A 20,863-nucleotide genomic window follows, 5' to 3' on the forward strand; every position below is an offset into this window, starting at 1 on the left:
AAGGTGAGGCCTCACCAGTAACTTATAAAGTCTCAGCATCACATCCCTTGCTCTTGTTTTCTAGACCTCTTGAAATGAATACTAACATGGCATTTGCCTTCCTCACCACCAACTCAACCTGTAAGTTAACCTTCAGAGTGTTCCGTACAAGGACTCCCAAGTCCCTCTGCATCTCAGATTCCTGGATTTTCTGCCCATTTAGAAGATAGTCTCCATGTTTATTTCTACTACCAATGTGCATGGCCATGCATTTTCCAACATTATATTTCATTTGCTGCTTTCTTGCTCACTCTCCAAATCTGTCTAAGTCCTTCTGCATCCTACCTGTTTCCTCAACACTACCTGCCCCTCCCCCAATCTTCGTATCATCTGCAAACTTGGCAACAAAGCTATCTATTTCATCATCTAAATCATTGATATACAGCATAAAAAAAAGAGGTCTCAACACAGACCTCTGTGGAACACCACTAGTCGCTGACAAGCCAACCAGAAAAGGATCCTTTTATACCCACTCGCTGCCTCCTACCAATCAGCAATGCTCTAATCATGTTAGTAACTTTCCTGTAATACCATGGGCTCTTAACTTGGTAAGCAGTCTTATGTGTGGCACCTTGTTTCCCTTCTAATATTTTTAGTTGCTCTCTGTAGGTTTTTAAAAACTCCCCAATCATTTATCTTCCCACTAATCTTTGCTTTGTTGTATGCCCTTTCTTTTGCTTTTATAATAGCTTTGAAATTTGTCCCGGTGAGGAAGATAAAGAATGGTAGGGTGAAGGAACCATGGGTGACAAGTGAAGTGCAAAATCTAGTCAGGTGGAAGAAGGCAGCATACATGAGGTTTAGGAAGCAAGGATCAGATGGGTCTATTGAGAAATATAGGGTAGCAAGAAAGGAGCATAAGAAGGGGCTGAGAAGAGCAAGAAGGGGGCATGAGAAGATCTTGGCGAGTAGGGTAAAGGAAAACCCCAAGGCATTCTTCAATTATGTGAAGAATAAAAGGATGACAGGAGTGAAGGTAGGACCGATTAGAGATAAAAGTGGGAAGATGTGTCTGGAAGCTGTGGAAGGGAGCGAAGTCCTTAATGAGTACTTCTCTTCGTTATTCACCACTAAGAGGGAACTTGATGACAGTGAGGACAATATGAGTGAGGTTGATGTTCTGGAGCATGTTGATATTAAGGGAGAGGAGGTGTTGGAGTTGTTAAAATACATTAGGATGGATAAGTCCCCAGGGCCTGACGGAATATTCCCCAAGCTGCTCCACGAGGCAAGGGAAGAAATTGCTGAACCTCTGGCTAGGATCTTTATGTCCTTGTTGTCCATGGGAATGGTACCGGAGGATTGGAGGGAGGCGAATGTTGTCCCCTTGTTCAAAAAAGGTAGTAGGGATAGTCCAGGTAATTATAGACCAGTAAGCCTTACATCTGTGGTGGGAAAGCTGTTGGAAAAGATTCTTAGAGATAGGATCTATGGGCATTTAGAGAATCATGGTCTGATCAGGGACAGTCAGCATGGCTTTGTGAAGGGCAGATCGTGCCTAACAAGCCTGATAGAGTTCTTTGAGGAGATGACCAGCATATAGATGAGGGTAGTGCAGTGGATGTGATCTATATGGATTTTAGTAAGGCATTTGACAAGGTTCCACATGGTAGGCTTATTCAGAAAGTCAGAAGGCATGGGATCCAGGGAAGTTTGGCCAGGTGGATTCAGAATTGGCTTGCCTGCAGAAGGCAGATGGTCGTGGTGGAGGGAGTACATTCAGATTGGAGGGTTGTGACTAGTGGTGTCCCACAAGGATCTGTTCTGGGACCTCTACTTTTTGTGATTTTTATTAACAACCTGGATGTGGGGGTAGAAGGGTGGGTTGGCAAGTTTGCAGACGACACAAAGGTTGGTGGTGTTGTAGATAGTGTAGAGGATTGTTGAAGATTGCAGAAAGACATTGATAGGATGCAGAAGTGGGCTGAGAAGTGGCAGATGGAGGTCAACCCGGACAAGTGTGAGGTGGTACACTTTGGAAGGACAAACTCCAAGGCAGAGTACAAAGTAATGGCAGGATACTTGGTAGTGTGGAGGAGCAGAGGGATCTGGGGGTACATGTCCACAGATCCCTGAAAGTTGCCTCACAGGTAGATAGGGTAGTTAAGAAAGCTTATGGGGTGTTAGCTTTCATAAGTCGAGGGATAGAGTTTAAGAGAGGCGATGTAATGGTGAGGCTCTATAAAACTCTAGTTAGGCCACACTTGGAGTACTGTGTCCAGTTCTGGTTGCCTCACTATAGGAAGGATGTGGAAGCATTGGAAAGGGTACAGAGATTTACCAGGATGCTGCCTGGTTTAGAAAGTATGGATTATGATCAGAGATTAAGGGAGCTAGGGCTTTACTCTTTGAAGAGGAGGATGAGAGGAGACATGAGAGGAAACTATGGGAGAGGAGGTTAGTTCACCAGTAGAGCAAGTAAGTAGACAGTGTGTGAGGGAGGAAAGGCAGGTGATGGAGAAGGGATGCGCTCAGCCCGAAGTTGTAGGGGAGAAGAAAGAAAAGGATAATAAATTTGAATGCATTGCTAAGGATGAAAAGAGAGGAGGAGGTGGAGAGTATCTTAAATGTATCTATTTTAATGCTAGGAGCATTGTAAGAAAGGTGGATGAGCTTAAAGTGTGGATTGATACCTGGAATTATGATGTTGTAGCTATTAGTGAAACGTGGTTGCAGGAAGGGTGTGATTGGCAACTAAATATTCCTGGATTTAGTTGCTTCAGGTGTGATAGAGTAGGAGGGGCCAGAGGAGGAGGTGTTGCATTGCTTGTCCGAGAAAATCTTATGGTGGTGCTTTGGAAGGATAGATTACAGAGCTCCTCTAGGGAGGCTATTTGGGTGGAATTGAGGAATGGGAAAGGTGTAGTAACACTGATAGGAGTGTATTATAGGCCACCTAATGGGGAGCGTGAGTTGGAAGAGCAAATGTGTAAGGAGATAGCAGATATTTGTAGTAAACACAAGGTGGTGATTGTGGGAGATTTTAATTTTCCACACATAGATTGGGAAGCTCATTCTGTAAAAGGGCTGGATGGTTTAGAGTTTGTGAAATGTGTGCAGGATAGTTTTTTGCAACAGTACATAGAAGTACCGACTAGAGATGGGGCAGTGTTGGATCTCCTGTTAGGGAATGCGATAGGTCAGCTGACAGATGTATGTGTTGGGGAGCACTTCGGGTCCAGTGTTCACAATAGCATTAGCTTCAATATAATTATGGAGAAGGACAGGACTGGACCTAGAGTTGAGATTTTTGATTGGAGAAAGGCTAACTTTGAGGAGATGCGCAGGGATTTAGAGAGAGTGGATTGGGTCAAGTTGTTTTATGGGAAGGATGTAATAGAGAAATGGAGGTCTTTTAAGGGTGAAATTATGAGGGTACAGAATCTTTATGTTCCTGTTCCGTTGAAAGGAAAGGTTAAAGGTTTGAAAGCGCCATGGTTTTCAAGGGATATTAGAAACTTGGTTCGAAAAAAGAGGGATGTCTACAATAGATATAGGCAGCATGGAGTAAAGGAATTGCTCGAGGAATATAAAGAATGTAAAAGGAAACTTAAGAAAGAGATTAGAAAAGCTAAAAGAAGTTACGAGTTTGGTTTGGCAAATAAGGTGGAAGTAAATCCGAAAGGCTTCTACAGTTATATTAAAAGCAAGAGGATAGTGAGGGATAAAATTGGTCCCTTAGAGAATCAGGGTGGTCAGCTATGTGTGGAGCCGAGGGAGATGGGAGAGATTTTGAACGATTTCTTCTCTTCGGTATTCACTAAGGAGAAGGATATTGAATGGTGTAAGGTGTGGGAAACAAGTAAGGAAGTTATGGAACCTATGACAATTAAAGAGGTGGAAGTACTGGCGCTTTTAAGAAATTTAAAAGTGGATAAATCTCCGGGTCCTGACCGGATATTCCCCAGGACCTTGAGGGAAGTTTGTGTAGAGATAGCAGGAGCTCTGACGGAGATCTTTCAGATGTCATTAGAAACGGGGATTGTGCCGGAGGATTGGCGTATTGCTCATGTGGTTCCATTGTTTAAAAAGGGTTCTAGAAGTAAGCCTGGCAATTATAGACCTGTCAGTTTGACATCAGTGGTGGGTAAATTAATGGAAAGTATTCTTAGAGATAGTATTTATAATTATCTGGATAGACAGGATCTGATTAGGAGTAGCCAGCATGGATTTGTGCGTGGAAGGTCATGTTTGACAAACCTTATTGAATTTTTTGAAGTAGTTACGAGGAATGTTGACGAGGGTAAGGCAGTGGATGTAGTCTATATGGACTTCAGCAAGGCCTTTGACAAAGTTCCACATGGAAGGTTAGTTAAGAAGGTTCAGTCGTTAGGTATTAATACTGGAGTAATAAAATGGATTCAACAGTGGCTAGATGGGAGATGCCAGAGAGTAGTGGTGGATAATTGTTTATCGGGATGGAGGCCGGTGACTAGCGGGGTGCCTCAGGGATCTGTTTTGGGCCCAATGTTGTTTGTAATATACATAAATGATCTGGATGATGGGGTGGTAAATTGGATTAGTAAGTATGCTGATGATACTAAGGTAGGAGGTGTTGTGGATAATGAGGTGGGTTTTCAAAGCTTGCAGGGAGATTTATGCCGGTTAGAAGAATGGGCTGAACGTTGGCAGATGGAGTTTAATGCTGAGAAGTGTGAGGTTCTACATTTTGGCAGGAATAATCCAAATAGAACATACAGGGTAAATGGTAGGGCATTGAGGAATGCAGTGGAACAGAGAGATCTAGGAATAACAGTGCATAGTTCCCTGAAGGTGGAGTCTCATGTAGATAGGGTGGTGAAGAAGGCTTTTGGAACGCTGGCCTTTATAAATCAGAGCATTGAGTACAGAAGTTGGGATGTAATGTTAAAATTGTACAAGGCATTGGTAAGGCCAAATTTGGAATATTGTGTACAGTTCTGGTCACCGAATTATAGGAAAGATATCAATAAATTAGAGAGAGTGCAGAGACGATTTACTAGGATGTTACCTGGGTTTCAGCACTTAAGTTACAGAGAAAGGTTGAACAAGTTAGGTCTCTATTCATTGGAGCGTAGAAGGTTGAGGGGGGATTTGATCGAGGTATTTAAAATGTTGAGAGGGATAGATAGAGTTGACGTGAATAGGCTGTTTCCATTGAGAGTAGGGGAGATTCAAACGAGAGGACATGATTTGAGAGTTAGGGGGCAAAAGTTTAAGGGAAACACGAGGGGGTATTTCTTTACTCAGAGAGTGATAGCTGTGTGGAATGAGCTTCCTGTAGAAGTAGTAGAGGCCAGTTCAGTTGTGTCATTTAAGGTAAAATTGGATAGGTATATGGACAGGAAAGGAGTGGAGGGTTATGGGCTGAGTGCGGGTAGGTGGGACTAGGTGAGATTAAGAGTTCGGCACGGACTAGGAGGGCCGAAATGGCCTGTTTCCGTGCTGTGATTGTTATATGGTTATATGATAGAGGTGTACAAGATATTAAGAGGAATAGACAGAGTGGACAGCCAGTGCCTCTTCCCCAGGGCACCACTGCTCAGTACAAGAGGACATGGCTTTAAGGTTAGGGGAGGGAAGTACAAGGGGGATATTAGAGGAAGGTTTTTCACTCAGAGAGTGGTTGGTGTGTGGAATGCACTGCCTGAGTCAGTGGTGGAGGCAGATACACTAGTGAAGTTTAAGAGACTACTAGACAGGTATATGGAGGAATTTAAGGTGGGGGGTTTTATGGGAGGAGGGGTTTGAGGGTTGGCACAACATTGTGGGCCGAAGGGCATGTAATGTGCTGTACTACTCTATGTTCTATGTTCTCTTGTCACCCACAGTTGTACTATTTTACCATTTGAGTATTTCTTCATTTTTGGAATACACATGTCTGCACCTTCCTCATTTTTTCCTGAAACACACGCCATTGCTGCTCTGCTGACACCTTTGCCAGTAGTTCCTTCCAATTTACTATGGCCAACTCCTCTCTCATATCACTATAATTTACCTTACTCCACTGAAATACTGCTACATCAGACTTTACTTTCTCCCTTTCAAATTTCAAGTTGAACTCAATCATATTGTGATCACTGCCTCCTAAGGGTTCTTTTACCTTAAGCTCCCTAATCACCTCCGGGTCATTACATAACACCCAATCCAGTATAGCTGATCCCCTAGTAGGCTCAACGACAGACTCCACTGTTGGGAGGCCTGTATATAACCGCCATCAACGTCCTTTTACCCTTGCAGTTTCTTAACTCAACCTACAAGGATTCAACATCTTCTGATCCTATATCACATCTTTCTACTGATTTGATGCCATTCTTTACCAGTAGAGCCACACCAACTCCATCCGCCTACCTTCCTATCCCTTTGATATAACATGTAACCTTGGACATTCAGTTCCCAACTGCAAACATCCTTCAGCCATGATTCAGTGATGGCCACAGCATCATACCTGGCAATCTGTAATATTGCAACAAGATCATTCACCTTATTTATGATACCTTGTACATTTAGATACAACACCTTGAGTACCTTATTTGCTATCCTTTCTGATTCTGCATCCCTCATGATTTGATACTCAGCCTGCTGGCTGCAACTAAGTCCCATCACCTGCCTGCCCTTCCTGACAACCTGATTGCACGCTATCTTCACTTTTTTACCATCTGTTCTTTCCTGAGTCCCTTCACTCCAGTTCCCACCCCCCTGCCAAGTTAGCTTAAACCCTCCCCAACAGCTCTAACAAACCTACCCACGAGGATATTGGTCTCGCTTGGGTTCAGATGCAACCCATAACTTTTGAGCAGGTCATATCTCCCGCAGAAGAGATCTCAATTATCCAAGAACCCAAAGCCCTGCCCCCTGCACCAGCTTCTCAGCCACACATTTATCTGCCAAATTATCCTGTTTCTACCCTCACTGGCACATGACACAGGCAGCAATCCAGAAATTACTACCCAGGAGGTTCTGCTTCTCAGCTTTCTACCTAGCTCTCTAAAATCTCTTCCGGCCCTCATTGCTTATCCTTCCCATGTCATTGGTACCAATTTGTAGCAAGACATCTGGCTGCTTCCCCTCCCTCTCCAAAATGATGTGAATGTGATCTGAGACATCCCTGACTGGCACCTGGGAGGGAACATACCATCCGAGTGTCCTGTTCACGCCCACAGAATCTCCTGTCTGTTACCTTCACTGATGAGTCCCCTATTACTACTGCGCCCTTCTGTGCCACAGACCCATGGTCAGTGCCTGTAACTCTGTCGCTGTGGCATTCTCCTGGGTGGTCATCTCCCCACAAAGTATCCAAAACGGTATACTTGTTTTTGAGGGTAATGGCCACAGGGGTGCTCTGCAGGAACTGCCTATTTCCATTTCTCCTGACAGTCCTCCAGCTACTCGCGTCCTGCAACTTCGGGGTGACTACCTCCTTGTAACTTTGATCAATCATATCTTTGCTGTCCCGTACAAGCCGAAGGTCATCCAGTTGCTGCTCCAGATCCCTAACACGGCCTACAAGGAGCTGCAGCCGGATGCACTTCATGCAGATGTAGTTCCCTGGGAGACTGTGGGTCTCCCAGTTCTCCAATGCAAAGAGCACACCACAGCCATTTAAATGTTACAGTAAGAAAGGAGGAAAAAAATCAAAAAGGAAACCTTAACAGAGTCTTTGCACAGAGCTGATGCCTCTTTCTCGCCGAACCCTGGTGTGAGCCAAAGCCTGTCGCTTTTACTCTTGTCACTGGCCTACTCCCAACAATGGCCGCTCCGCTAATCCCTTCTGTGCTTTTATTTAGTTCGTAGAGCTCTGTTGATGCCGCTGATAGGCCACATACAATGGACAAACGCTCTCAATGCTTCCTTTTTAAATAACCATCGCCAACCTGCAAGAAATCCCTCTTGGTAGAGCTCTTTTGACTCCACTGATAGGCCACGTACAATGGACAAATGTTCTCGAAGCTCCCTTTTTAAGTAACTGCAGCCAACCTGCAAGAAATCCCTCTTGGTTGTCCGATAAGTCGTCGGCAACGGATGAGATATATTCCAGGCTACTGTGAGATGCGAGGGAGGAGATTGTTGAGGCTCTAGCGATGGTCTTTGCATCATCAGTGGGGGCGGGAGAAATACCAGAGGATTGGAGCGTTGCAAACATTGTTCAAGAAAGGGAGTAGAGATAACCCAGGAAATTATAGACCAATGAGTCTTTCTTCATTGGTGGTCAAGTTGTTGAAGATTCTGAGAGGCAGGATTTATTAGCATTTGGGGAGAGATAATCTGATTAGGGATAGACAGCATGGCTTTTGTCAAGGGCATGTCATGACTTATGAATCCGATTGAATTTTTTGAAGATATAACAAGACACATTGATGAAAGTAGAGCAGTGGATGTAGTGTATATGGATTTTAGTAAGGCATTTGATAATTTTCCCCATGCAAGGCTCATTTAGAAAGTAATGAGACATATGTGTATGGGACATTGGAAAAAAAGTTGAATTTCCCCATGGGGATGAATAAAGTATCTATCTATCTATCTATATGAAGCATAGGATCGAAGAAGACCTTGCTTTCTGGATCCAGAATAGACTTACCCACAGAAGTTAAAGGGTGGTTGTAGATGGTTTGTATTTTGCATGGAGGTTGGTGACCAGTGTTGTTCCTTAGGGATCTGTTCTGGGACACCTCCTCTTTGTGATTTTTATAAATGACCTGGATGAGGAAGTAGAAGGGTGGGTTAGTAAGTTTGCTGATGACGGAAAGATTGGGAGTGTTGTGGATAGTCTGGAGGGTTGTCAGGGATTAGTGTGACATCGATAGGGTGGGCTGAGAAGTGGCAGATCGAGTTCAAACTAGATAAGTGTGGAATGGTTCATTTCAGTAGTTCAAATTTGAAGACACAATATATTAATGGCAAGACTCTTGGCGGTGTGGAGGATCAGTGAGATCTTGGGGTCCGTCTCTATAGGAGATTCAAACCTGCTGCACAGGTTGACAGCTTTGTTAAGAAGGCGTTTGGTGTGTTGGTCTTCATCAACTATGGAATTGAGTTCAAGGTCCATGAGGTAATGTTACAGCTGTATAAGACCTTGGTCAGACCCCACTTGGAGTACTGTGTTCATTTCTGGTCACCTCACTACAGGAAGAATGTGGATGCTATAGAAAGGGTGCAGAGGAGATTTACAAGGATGCTGCCTGGATTGGAGAGCATGCCTTATGAGAATAGGTTGAGTGAACTCGGCCTTTTCGATGAGAGGTGACCTGATAGAGGTGTATAAGATGATGAGAGGCATTGCTTATGTGGATAGTCAGAGGCTTTTTCCCAGGGCCGAAATGGCTAACACAAGGGGCCATAGTTTTAAGGTGTTTGTTAGTAGGTACAAGGGTGATGTCAAGGGTATGTTTTTCACACAGAGAGTGGTGAGTGTGTAGAATGCTCTGCCATTGACTGTGGTGGAGGTGGATACAATAGGGTCTTTTAAGAGACTCTTAGATAGGTACATGGAATTTAGAAAAATGGGGCAATGCGGTAGAGAAATTCTAGAGTAGATTACCTGGTCGCACAACATTGTGGGCCAAAGGGCCTGTAATGTGCTGAAGATTTCTATGTTCTATGACAGTTGGTACTTCATTCCCACATGGATTCTCTGTAATATCTTTATCTAGAATGTCCACACAGTCATGTCAGATCTGGTGAGCTCAAGTGACACCGGCAGCTGAAACATTGTTGCTTGGTCAGTCTCCATATCCAGTACTGCTCCCGCTTTCTTTAAGGAAGTTTTACTCAAGAGTAATGAAATGTTCACTGGTACCACCTCTGTTCCAATGTAACGTTTTGTTTGTCCTATTTTTGTGATAATTTTCACTTTTTTGGTGGAATGTACAATCTTACCATCTCCAAATTTGAATGCTTTGTTACTATGTGTATCTGTGTTCACCATTTTCTTCACTTCATTCTGGTTTCATTCACTTACATAGCTTTGAAGCCATTTTACTCCACACACAGTGTGTATGCACACCATAACAGTAACAGCAGATCCTAGAGATTCTATTAAAAAAATCTCTGCCTCAGATATCTCTTAATTTGTAAGTGCTTCCTTTGCAAACAGTGTGATATGGGACTTTTCTACATCTTCAGATTTGTTATTTTCTTCAATTAACCTAACTTGCTCGGTTTTGTGCAGACTGTTTTTTCTCCCTGCGGTGAATACTTTGACATACCACACATGTTGTTCTTCTACTCTATTTGTGTATTAGATTTGTGCCAAGTACCATTACCCTTCTCTGATCTCTCTGGGATCTATGCTTGCTACACTCTTGTCTCTGCTGAGTGAAGTGTGCTGTTTCCTGACTCAAACTAATTCCGACTGTTGTCTTCGCAGCCTTTTCTCCAAAAATTCTCTTCACTGCTGATTTCATAGGTGCAAATGTACGTTCTGTTCAGCAGTTAACAATAGCTGTCTGTCCTTTGTGTCTAGACACGCAGTATCCAACAATTTAAAAGTATTTATGCATGAGACTGTACTTCAGTTCAAAATCAATAATACAATCAACCATAGTTTTTAGATAGATAGATAGATAGATACTTTATTCATCCCCATGGGGAAATTCAACATTTTTTCCAATGTCCCATACACTTATTGTAGCAAAACTAATTACATACAATACTTAACTCAGTAAAAATATGATATGCATCTAAAATCACCCTCTCAAAAAGCATTAATAATAGCTTTTAAAAAGTTCTTAAGTAGTTTACTTAAATACATTGAGTCCTAACCCCGGCACTTTAACATATCTTACTCCTGGCGGTTGAATTGTAAAGCCGAATGGCATTGGGGAGTATTGATCTCTTCATCCTGTCTGAGGAGCATTGCATCGATAGCAACCTGTCGCTGAAACTGCTTCTCTGTCTCTGGATGGTGCTATGTAGAGGATGTTCAGGGTTTTCCATAATTGACCGTAGCCTACTCAGCGCCCTTCGCTCTGCTACCGATGTTATACTCTCCAGTACTTTGCCTACGACAGAGCCCGCCTTCCTTACCAGCTTATTAAGACGTGAGGTGTCCCTCTTCTTAATGCTGCCTTCTATAAATTTTGTCAAAGTCTGAACATGCTTCATAAATCTGATTCTTTTTTTTAAAAAGAAGAGTCAAGTGTATTTATTAGCGTATTCGTACAGTCATCTGTGTTCAAGTCTACCAGCGATATTCCCAGCGCGTCTCTCTTGCTCTTCTCAAAAGCAACAATGCAACAGCCAAAGCTCACTTTGTCTTCTCCAGTTCCATAAACTGAGTCGGCATTCCAATTTTGCAAGGCTTACTCTCATGAAATGCTAGCAGGGTCCTATGATTGGAAACCATCCTCTTCTATCACTGTTGTCGCCCAAACAAGGACACTTTTTTCTTTTCTTTAAACCACTTTACTTTCAATGTCATTCTTCAATATCTGCAGGTTTTCTCTAGTTTGTCCTTGGTCTACCCTGCTTGTTACTTCCTCAAAGAACTCTAACAGATAATGTCTGGCAAGATTTCCCTTTACAGAAACCATGCTGACTTTGACTTATTTTATCATTAGTCTCCAAGTACCCTGAAACTTCATCCTTAATAATAGACTCCAACACTTTCCCAACCACTGAAGTTAGACTAACTGGCCAATAATTTCCTTTGTTTTTCCTTCTTCCCTTCTTAAAGAGTAGAGTGGCATTTGCGATTTTCCAGTCCTCCGGGACCATGCCGGAAAGAAGTGATTCTTGAAAGATCATGACCAATGCATCTGCTATCTCATTTACAACCTCTTTCAGAACTCTGGGATGTAGTCCATTCAGTCCAAGTGACTTATCCACCTTAAGACCTTTCAGTTTGTCTAGCACTTTTTCCTTTGTAATAGCAATGGCACTCACTCCTGCTTCCTGACATTCACGGACTTCTGGCACACTGCTAGTGTCTTCCACAGTGTAGACCGATGCAAAGTACTTACTAAGTTCATGCACCATTTCTTTGTCCCCCATTACTACCTCATCATCAGCATAATTTTCTGGTGGTCCAATATCAACTCTCACCTCCCTTTTACTCTTTATACAACTGAGAAGTTTTTTAGGATCCTACTTTATATTAATAGCTAGTTTGCCATCATATTTCATCTTTTCCCTTCTTTTGGCTTTTTTTAGTTGCCTTTTGCTAGATTTTTAAAATATCCCAATCATCCAACTTTCCACTCACTTTTGCTACCTGATATGCCCTTTCCTTGGCTTTTATGCAGTCCTTAACTTACCTTGTCAGCCGTGGTTGCTTACACTTGCCGTCTCAGAGCAACAGCTTCTGTGGGACATATCTATTCTGCGCCGTGTGGACTATTCCCAGAAGCTTCAGCCACCTCTGCTCTGCCGTCAACCTTGCCAGTATCCTTCTCCAATCCACTTGGGCAAGTTACTTACTCTCTCATGCCTCTGTAATTCCCTTTATTCCATTGTGATACATGTGACTTGTGCTTCTCCTCTTCAAATTGCAGTATGAATTCAATCATATTGTGATCACTGTCTCCTAAGGATCCCTTTACCTTAAGCTCCCTGACAAAATCTGGATTATTACACAACACCCAATCTAAGATGACCTCTTCCCCAAGTCAGCTCAAGCACAAGCTGCTCTAAAAAGCCATCTCATAGGCATTCAAAAAATTCCCTCTCTTGTACTCTGTCACCACTGACTTTCCAAATCCCCTTGTGTGTTGAAGTCCCCCATTGCAATTGTGACATTACCCTTATATCCCCTTTCCAGTTCCCTTTGCAATCTCAACCCCACATTTGGGCTACTATTTGAAAGCCTATTTATGATTCCCATAATAGTCAGGGAAGATTTTCCCTTGAGGAAACTATGCTGACTTCTGCCTATTTTTATCATGTGTCTCCAAGTACCCAGAAACCACATCCTTAACAATCGACTCTTAACATCTTCCCAACCACTGAGATCAGACTAAGTGGCCTTATAATTTCCTTCTTTCAGCCTCTGTCCCTCCTTGAGGAACGGTGTGACGTTTGCGTTGTTCCAATCCTCTGGAACAATGCTAGAATCAATTGATTTTTGAAAGATAATTACTACCCTCTCCACAATCTCTTCAGCTACCTCTTTCCATCTTGTCCAGGTGACATCTACCTTCAGACCTTTCACTTTCCCAAGAACCTTCTCCCAAGTAGTGGTAACTTCACATACTTCTTCCCTCTGACACTCTAGAACATATATGTCAAATTCAAGGCCCGCGGTGGAATTATCTTTGGCCTGCGAGATAATATCTAATTACTATTAAAGCTGGCCCCAGTAATCGAAGCGCCTATGACGTATGATATGGCTAATGCTGAGTTTATTCAGGTACCAGGTTTTCAGGGTTTTTAGTGTTTATTCGGCAGTCTTCTTCATAAGAAACGGAATTTGTAAAGTGAAACACTTTGTAGTTATAATAGAGACTGAGACACATGAGAGCAGGCTGAAAAAACGGAGGCAACGAAAGCTGCGTTCGCACGCATCCGACTGATCCGGCCCGCATGAAGCTGCATTTTGCTCAATCCGGCCCGTGACCTAAAATGAGTTTGACACCCCTGCGAACTTCTGGCCTACTTCTACAGTGAAGACTTATGGAAAATACATTAAGTTTCTCCGTCAATTCCTTGTACACCATTACTACCTCTCCAGCATCATTTTCCAGTGATCCTATATGCACTCTCACCTCTCTTTCAGACTTCATGTATCTGAAGAAACTTTTGGTATCTTCTTTAATATTATTGGCCAGCATACTATCATATTCTATCTTTTCTTTCTGAATGACTTTTTAGTTGCCTTCTATTGAGTTTTAAAAGCTTCCCAATAATCTAACTTCCCATTAATTTTAGCAGTATTATATGCTGTCTCTTTGGCTTTTATGTTGGCTTTGACTTCTGTTGTTAGCCAGAGTTGTGTCATCTTGCCTTTAGAATACTTCTTCCTCTTTGGAATGTATATATCCTGTGCCTTCTGAATTGCTTTCAAAAATTCCAGTTATTGCTGCTCTGCCATCTTCCCTGCCATTGTCTTTTCCAATCAATTCTAGCCAGCTCCCCTCTCATGCCTCTAATTCCCTTTACTCCATTAATACTGATACATCTGACTTTAGTTTCTCTTTCTCAAATTTCAGGGTGAATTCTATCATATTATGATCACTGTCTCCCAAGGGTTCCTTTACCTTAAGTCCCTCTAATAAGTTCCAGTCTATTGCACAACACCCCTGACTATTCTAACTTTGCCCTTTTGGCATACATTTTCTATCTCACATTGTAATTTGTAGACCACATCCTTCCTACAGTTTGGGAGTCTGTATATAACTCCCATTAGGGTCTTTTTACCTTTGCAGTTCCTTAGCTCTACTCACAATGATTCAACACCTTCTGACCCTATGTCACCTTTTTCTAATGATTTGATTTCACTTTTTTTTTTAGCCACACCACCCCCTCTGCCTTCCTGTATGTCCTTTGATACAATGTGTATCCTTGGATGTTAAGCTCCCAGCTATAATCCTCTTATAGCCTCAATTCAGTGATGCCACAACGTCATACGTGCTAATCCATAACTGTGCTGCAAATTCATCTACCTCATTCCGTATACTGCGCACATTCAAATATAACACCTTCAATCCTATATTCACCCTTTTCAAATTTGTATGCCATTTACATTGCAACTTATCCTGTTGGCTGAAATTTTGTCCTATCATCAGCCTCTCCTGGTTAGCTGTCTCATTACACAGTGCCTCTGTTTGTAAACCAACTACCTCATGCTCATCAATAACACTCTGGTTCTCATCCCCCTGCCAAATTATTTTTAACCCTCCGTAACAACTCTTGCAAACTTAACCACAAGGATATTGGTCCCCCTCGCGTTCAGGTATAATTACTCCTTTTGTGCAGGTCATACCTTCCCCAGAAGAGATCTTAATGATCTATAAATCTAAACCCCTGCTCCCTGCACCAGTTCCTCAGCCACACAGTCACCTGCCATATCTTTCTATTCTTATCCTCAGTGGCGTGTATCAACAGTATCTAAAGTTGATTTGAACTCTATCGACCAAGTGGTGCTGGTAAATGGGATTAGTATAGACGGGGAATTGGTACAGGTGGGGATTTGAGGGCTAGCATGGCCATATTGGGCTAATCAGCCTGTTGCCGTGCTGTGATATACTCTGTTCCCTGTACCAAACACATCACCCAGTTGGTTGGATCATGAAAGCCAAAGCAGCTTTAGGAGGGAAATAAAGGACGGGGCATTTCATAAGATTACTGCTCTAGTGTGATGGTGCTGACAGAGCTTTATTCTGTGTCTGACCCCGGGAGTGTGTGATGGGATGATGTGGAGGGAGCTTCACTGTGTGTTTGACCCCAGGAGTATGTGATGGGATGGTGTGGAGGGAGCTTCAACTTTGTGTCTGATCCCGGGAGTGTGTGATGGGACAGTGTGGAGGGAGATTCACTCTGTGTCTGACCCCGGGAGTGTGTGATGGGACAGTGTGGAGGGAGATTCACTCTGTGTCTGACCCTGGGAGTGTGTGATGGGATGATGTGGAGGGAGCTTCACTGTGTGTCTGACACAGGGTGTGTGTGATGGGACGGTGTGGAGGGAGCTTCAGTCTGTCTGATCTGGGGTGTGTGTGATGGGATGGTGTGGAGGGAGCTTCAGTCTGTCTGATCTGGGGTGTGTGTGATGGGATGATGTGGAGGGAGCTTCACTTTGTGTCTGACACAGGGTGTGTGTGATGGGACGGTGTGGAGGGAGCTTCAGTCTGTCTGATCTGGGGTGTGTGTGATGGGATGGTGTGGAGGGAGCTTCAGTCTGTCTGATCTGGGGTGTGTGTGATGGGATGATGTGGAGGGAGCTTCACTTTGTGTCTGACCCAGGATATGTGTGATGCGACGCTGCAGAGGGAGCTGGGTGTCTGACTCAGGGTGTGTGTGATGGGATGGTGTGGAGGGAGCTTCACTTTGTGTCTGACCCAGGATGTGTGTGATGCGACGCTGCAGAGGGAGCTGGGTGTCTGACCCAGGGAGTGTGTGATGGGATGGTGTGGAGGGAGCTTCGCTTTGTGTCTGACCCAGGGTGTGTGTGATGGGATGGTGTGGAGGGAGCTTCACTTTGTGTCTGACCCAGGATATGTGTGATGCGACGCTGCAGAGGGAGCTGGGTGTCTGACTCAGGGAGTGTGTGATGGGATGGTGTGGAGGGAGCTTCACTTTGTGTCTGACCCAGGATATGTGTGATGCGACGCTGCAGAGGGAGCTGGGTGTCTGACTCAGGGTGTGTGTGATGGGATGGTGTGGAGGGAGCTTCACTTTGTGTCTGACCCAGGATGTGTGTGATGCGACGCTGCAGAGGGAGCTGGGTGTCTGACCCAGGGAGTGTGTGATGGGATGGTGTGGAGGGAGCTTCGCTTTGTGTCTGACCCAGGGTGTGTGTGATGGGATGGTGTGGAGGGAGCTTCACTTTGTGTCTGACCCAGGATATGTGTGATGCGACGCTGCAGAGGGAGCTGGGTGTCTGACTCAGGGAGTGTGTGATGGGATGGTGTGGAGGGAGCTTCACTTTGTGTCTGACCCAGGATATGTGTGATGCGACGCTGCAGAGGGAGCTGGGTGTCTGACTCAGGGAGTGTGTGATGGGATGGTGTGGAGGGAGCTTCACTTTGTGTCTGACCCAGGATGTGTGTGATGCGACGCTGCAGAGGGAGCTGGGTGTCTGACCCAGGGTGTGTGTGATGGGATGGTGTGGAGGGAGCTTCACTTTGTGTCTGACCCAGGGTGTGTGTGATGGGATGGTGTGGAGGGAGCTTCACTTTGTGTCTGACACAGGGTGTGTGTGATGGGACGGTGTGGAGGGAGCTTCACTTTGTGTCTGACACAGGGTGTGTGTGATGGGATGGTGTGGAGGGAGCTTCACTTTGTGTCTGACCCAGGATATGTGTGATGCGACGCTGCAGAGGGAGCTGGGTGTCTGACTCAGGGTGTGTGTGATGGGATGGTGTGGAGGGAGCTTCACTTTGTGTCTGACCCAGGATGTGTGTGATGCGACGCTGCAGAGGGAGCTGGGTGTCTGACCCAGGGAGTGTGTGATGGGATGGTGTGGAGGGAGCTTCGCTTTGTGTCTGACCCAGGGTGTGTGTGATGGGATGGTGTGGAGGGAGCTTCACTTTGTGTCTGACACAGGGTGTGTGTGATGGGATGGTGTGGAGGGAGCTTCACTTTGTGTCTGACCCAGGATGTGTGTGATGCGACGCTGCAGAGGGAGCTGGGTGTCTGACCCAGGGTGTGTGTGATGGGATGGTGTGGAGGGAGCTTCACTTTGTGTCTGACACAGGGTGTGTGTGATGGGACAGTGTCAAGGAGCTTCACTTTGTGTCTGACACAGGGTGTGTGTGATGGGACGGTGTGGAGGGAGCTCGGTGTCTGAACTGTTGTTTTGATGACAGGCTGGAATATGATGCTTACCGCACAGACCTGGAGGAGCTGAACCTGGGTCCTCGGGACCCCGTCACACTACCAAAGATCGACCTGGCGCAGCAGCTGTACGCGGTGCACAAGGAGAAGTATGAGCGGTTACGCAGTGACGTCACTATCAAGCTGAAATTCCTGGAGGAGAACAAGGTGCCAAGTGGTTGTAGTGGGTGCATGTGGGATGAGTAGATATGATCTAGGTCAGTACGTGGATGGGTGGGTTAGTATGGTTTCAGAAGATACAAGGATTAGTGGTGGTGTTGTAGATTGCTTAGAAGTTTGGCAAAGAATACAGTGGGATATTTAGTAGATCAGTTGCAGATGGGGAAATAACAGATGCAGTTTTACCCAGCCAAATCTGACGTGTTGGTAAGTCAAATGTAAAGAGACAGTACACTGTCAAGGGCAAGATTCTTGACAGTTTGATGAGCAGAGGGATCTTAGGGTCCAAGTTCATAGTTCCCTGAAAGTGGCAATGCAGTTGGTTAAGAAGGCATGTGGCATGCTTGCCTTTATTAGTCAAGGCATTGAATTCAAAAGTTGGGAAGTTAGGTTGCAGCTTTATAAAACTCTAGTTTGATTGCATCTGGAGTATTACACGGTTCTGACCACCCCATTATCGGAAGGATATTGAGGCTTCAAAGAAGGCGCAGAAGATCTACCAGGATGTTTTCTGGATTAGAGAGCATGTGCTAAATATTGAGCACTTGGGCAAACTTGGGTTGCTTTCTCCGGAGTGGCACAGGCTGAGAGAAGATCCATTAGAAGTTTGAGATTATAAGTGGTGTAGATAGAATAGACAGCCAGTATCTTTTTCCCAGGGTTGAAATATATAATACCAAAGTGCATGTATTTAAGGTGACAGAGGGTAATTGCAAAGGACATGTGAGGGCTAAGTTTTTTACACAGAGCAGTGGGTGTCTGGAATATGCTGCCTGGGGAGGTGGTAGTGGCAGATACAAAAAAAGTGTTAAAGAGGTTCTTTGATAGGCAAGTGAATGTGTAGGAAATGGTGGGTTATGCAGCCAGGATTAGTTTAGTTAGGGATTTAATTACTATTAATTTTATTAGTTCAGCACAACATTCCTTATCCACAGAGTGAGGCATCCCTCACAAGGAAGGGTAATATACTTCCTTTATTAAAAGGGCAGCAAGGGTAAATGAAGTGACCAAACAGCAGTGGGAGGGGAACGGAGAGAAAAGTGAAGCGATGAGGTTTGGAAAGTTGGGGATGGCTGGTATGTCTCTGCACGGGACAGGGATGGTTGATATATTGCCACACGCAGCGGAGGTGATTACTACATCTCCACACAGGACGGGGATTGTCGTTACGTCTCCACACGGGACGGGTATTGTCAGTATATTTTTTGAATGGGACAAGGATGGTCGGTGCTTCTCTCCACGGGGACGAGATGGTCAGACTGTCTCCACACAGGGCAGGGATAATCACTCTCTCTGTATGGACGGCAGGGATAATCACTCTCTCTGTATGGACGGCAGGGATGGTCAGTACATCTCCGTACGAGGACGGGGATGGTCACTCCATCTCCACACGGGGTGGGGATGATCAGTACATCTCCACACGGGGCGGGGATGGTCAGTACATCTCCACACGGGGCGGGGATGGTCAGTACGTCTCCACACTGGACGGGGATGGTCAGTACATCTCCACATGAGGCGGGGACGGTCGGTACATCTCCACACTGGATGGGGATGATCGGTACATCTCCACACGGGGCGGGGACGGTCAGTACATCTCCACATGGGGCGGGGACGGTCGGTACATCTCCACACTGGACGGGGATGATCAGTACATCTCCACACGGGGCGGGGATGGTCAGTACATCTCCACATGGGGCGGGGACGGTCGGTACATCTCCACACTGGACGGGGATGATCAGTACATCTCCACACGGGGCGGGGATGGTCAGTACATCTCCACATGGGGCGGGGACGGTCGGTACATCTCCACACTGGACGGGGACGGTCGGTACATCTCCACACTGGACGGGGATGGTCAGTCTGTCTCCACACGGGGCGGGGATGGTCGGTACGTCTCCACACTGGACGGGGATGGTCGGTACGTCTCTACACTGGACGGGGATGGTCAGTACGTCTCCACAAGGGCTGGAAATGGTCAGTATGTCTCCACAGTGGATGGAGATGGTCAGTACGTTTCCACACAGGACGGGGATGGTCAGTACGTCTCCCACACAGGGCGGGGATGGTCGGTACATCTCTGCACAGGGCGGGGATGGTCAGTACGTCTCCACACTGGACAGGGATGTTCAGTTGTCTCTGCACAGGGTGGGATAGGTCTGTACAGACAGACAGACATACTTTATTGATCCCGAGGGAAATTGGGTTTCGTTACAGCCGCACCAACCGTGAATAGTGAAGAAATGTAGCAATATAAAACCATAACTAATTAAATAATAATAAGTTAATCATGCCAAGTGGAAATAAGTCCAGGACCAGCCTATTGGCTCAGGGTGTCTGACACTCCGAAGGAGGAGTTGTAAAGTTTGATGGCCACAGATAGGAATGACTTCCTATGATGCTCAGTGTTACATCTCAGTGGAATGAGTCTCTGGCTGAATGTACTCCTATGCCTAACCAGTACATTATGGAGTGGATGGGAGTCATTGTCCAAGATGGCATGCAACTTGGACAGCATCCTCTTTTCAGACACCACCGTCAGAGAGTCCAGTTCCACCCCCACAACATCACTGGCCTTACGAATGAGTTTGTTGATTCTATTGGTGTCTGCTACCCTCAGCCTGCTGCCCCAGCACACAACAGCAAACATGATAGCACTGGCCACCACAGACTCGTAGAACATCCTCAGCATCGTCTGGCAGATGTTAAAGGACCTCAGTCTCCTCAGGAAATAGAGACAGCTCTGACTCTTCTTGTAGACAGCCTCAGTGTTCTTTGACCAGTCCAGTTTATTGTCCATTTGTATCCCCAGGTACTAATTAATTTGTAATTCCTAATGTACAAATTGTAATTTGTACATCACTGCATGGGCAGGTAAGATCAGTGAGACTCCCCGTGGGCAGGGATGACAATAAGACCAAAAACATAGCAAAATTGGGCCATTCATCCATCCAGTCTGTTCCACCATTCCATCATGGCTGATCCCATACACCTGCCTTCTTGCCATGTCCTTTGATGTCCTGACCAATCAGGAAATAATCACCTTCTGCCTTAAATATACCCATGGACTTGGCCTCCACTGCAGTCTGAGGCAGAGCATTCCACAGATTCACTGCTCTCTGGCAAAACAAAAATTCCTCCTTACCTCTGTTCTAAAGGGTCGCCCCCTCAATTTTCAGGCTGTGCCCTCTACTTCTGGATA

General features: G+C 45.1%; 1 protein-coding gene across 11 annotated transcripts in view; it reads left to right on the plus strand.

The window, feature by feature from the left end:
- Nucleotides 1-20,863, plus strand: part of LOC140727138 (arfaptin-2-like) — a 142,256-nt gene that overhangs the window by 107,486 nt on the left and 13,907 nt on the right. For all 11 annotated transcript variants that reach the window (XM_073044434.1, XM_073044433.1, XM_073044444.1 and 8 more), the window contains one exon: nucleotides 17,478-17,652. In XM_073044434.1, coding sequence (XP_072900535.1) covers nucleotides 17,478-17,652 — 175 coding nt within the window. The remainder of the gene's footprint in view (nucleotides 1-17,477; nucleotides 17,653-20,863) is intronic.

Source organism: Hemitrygon akajei, chromosome 4 (assembly GCF_048418815.1).
Source record: "Hemitrygon akajei chromosome 4, sHemAka1.3, whole genome shotgun sequence".
Lineage (NCBI taxonomy): Eukaryota > Metazoa > Chordata > Chondrichthyes > Myliobatiformes > Dasyatidae > Hemitrygon > Hemitrygon akajei.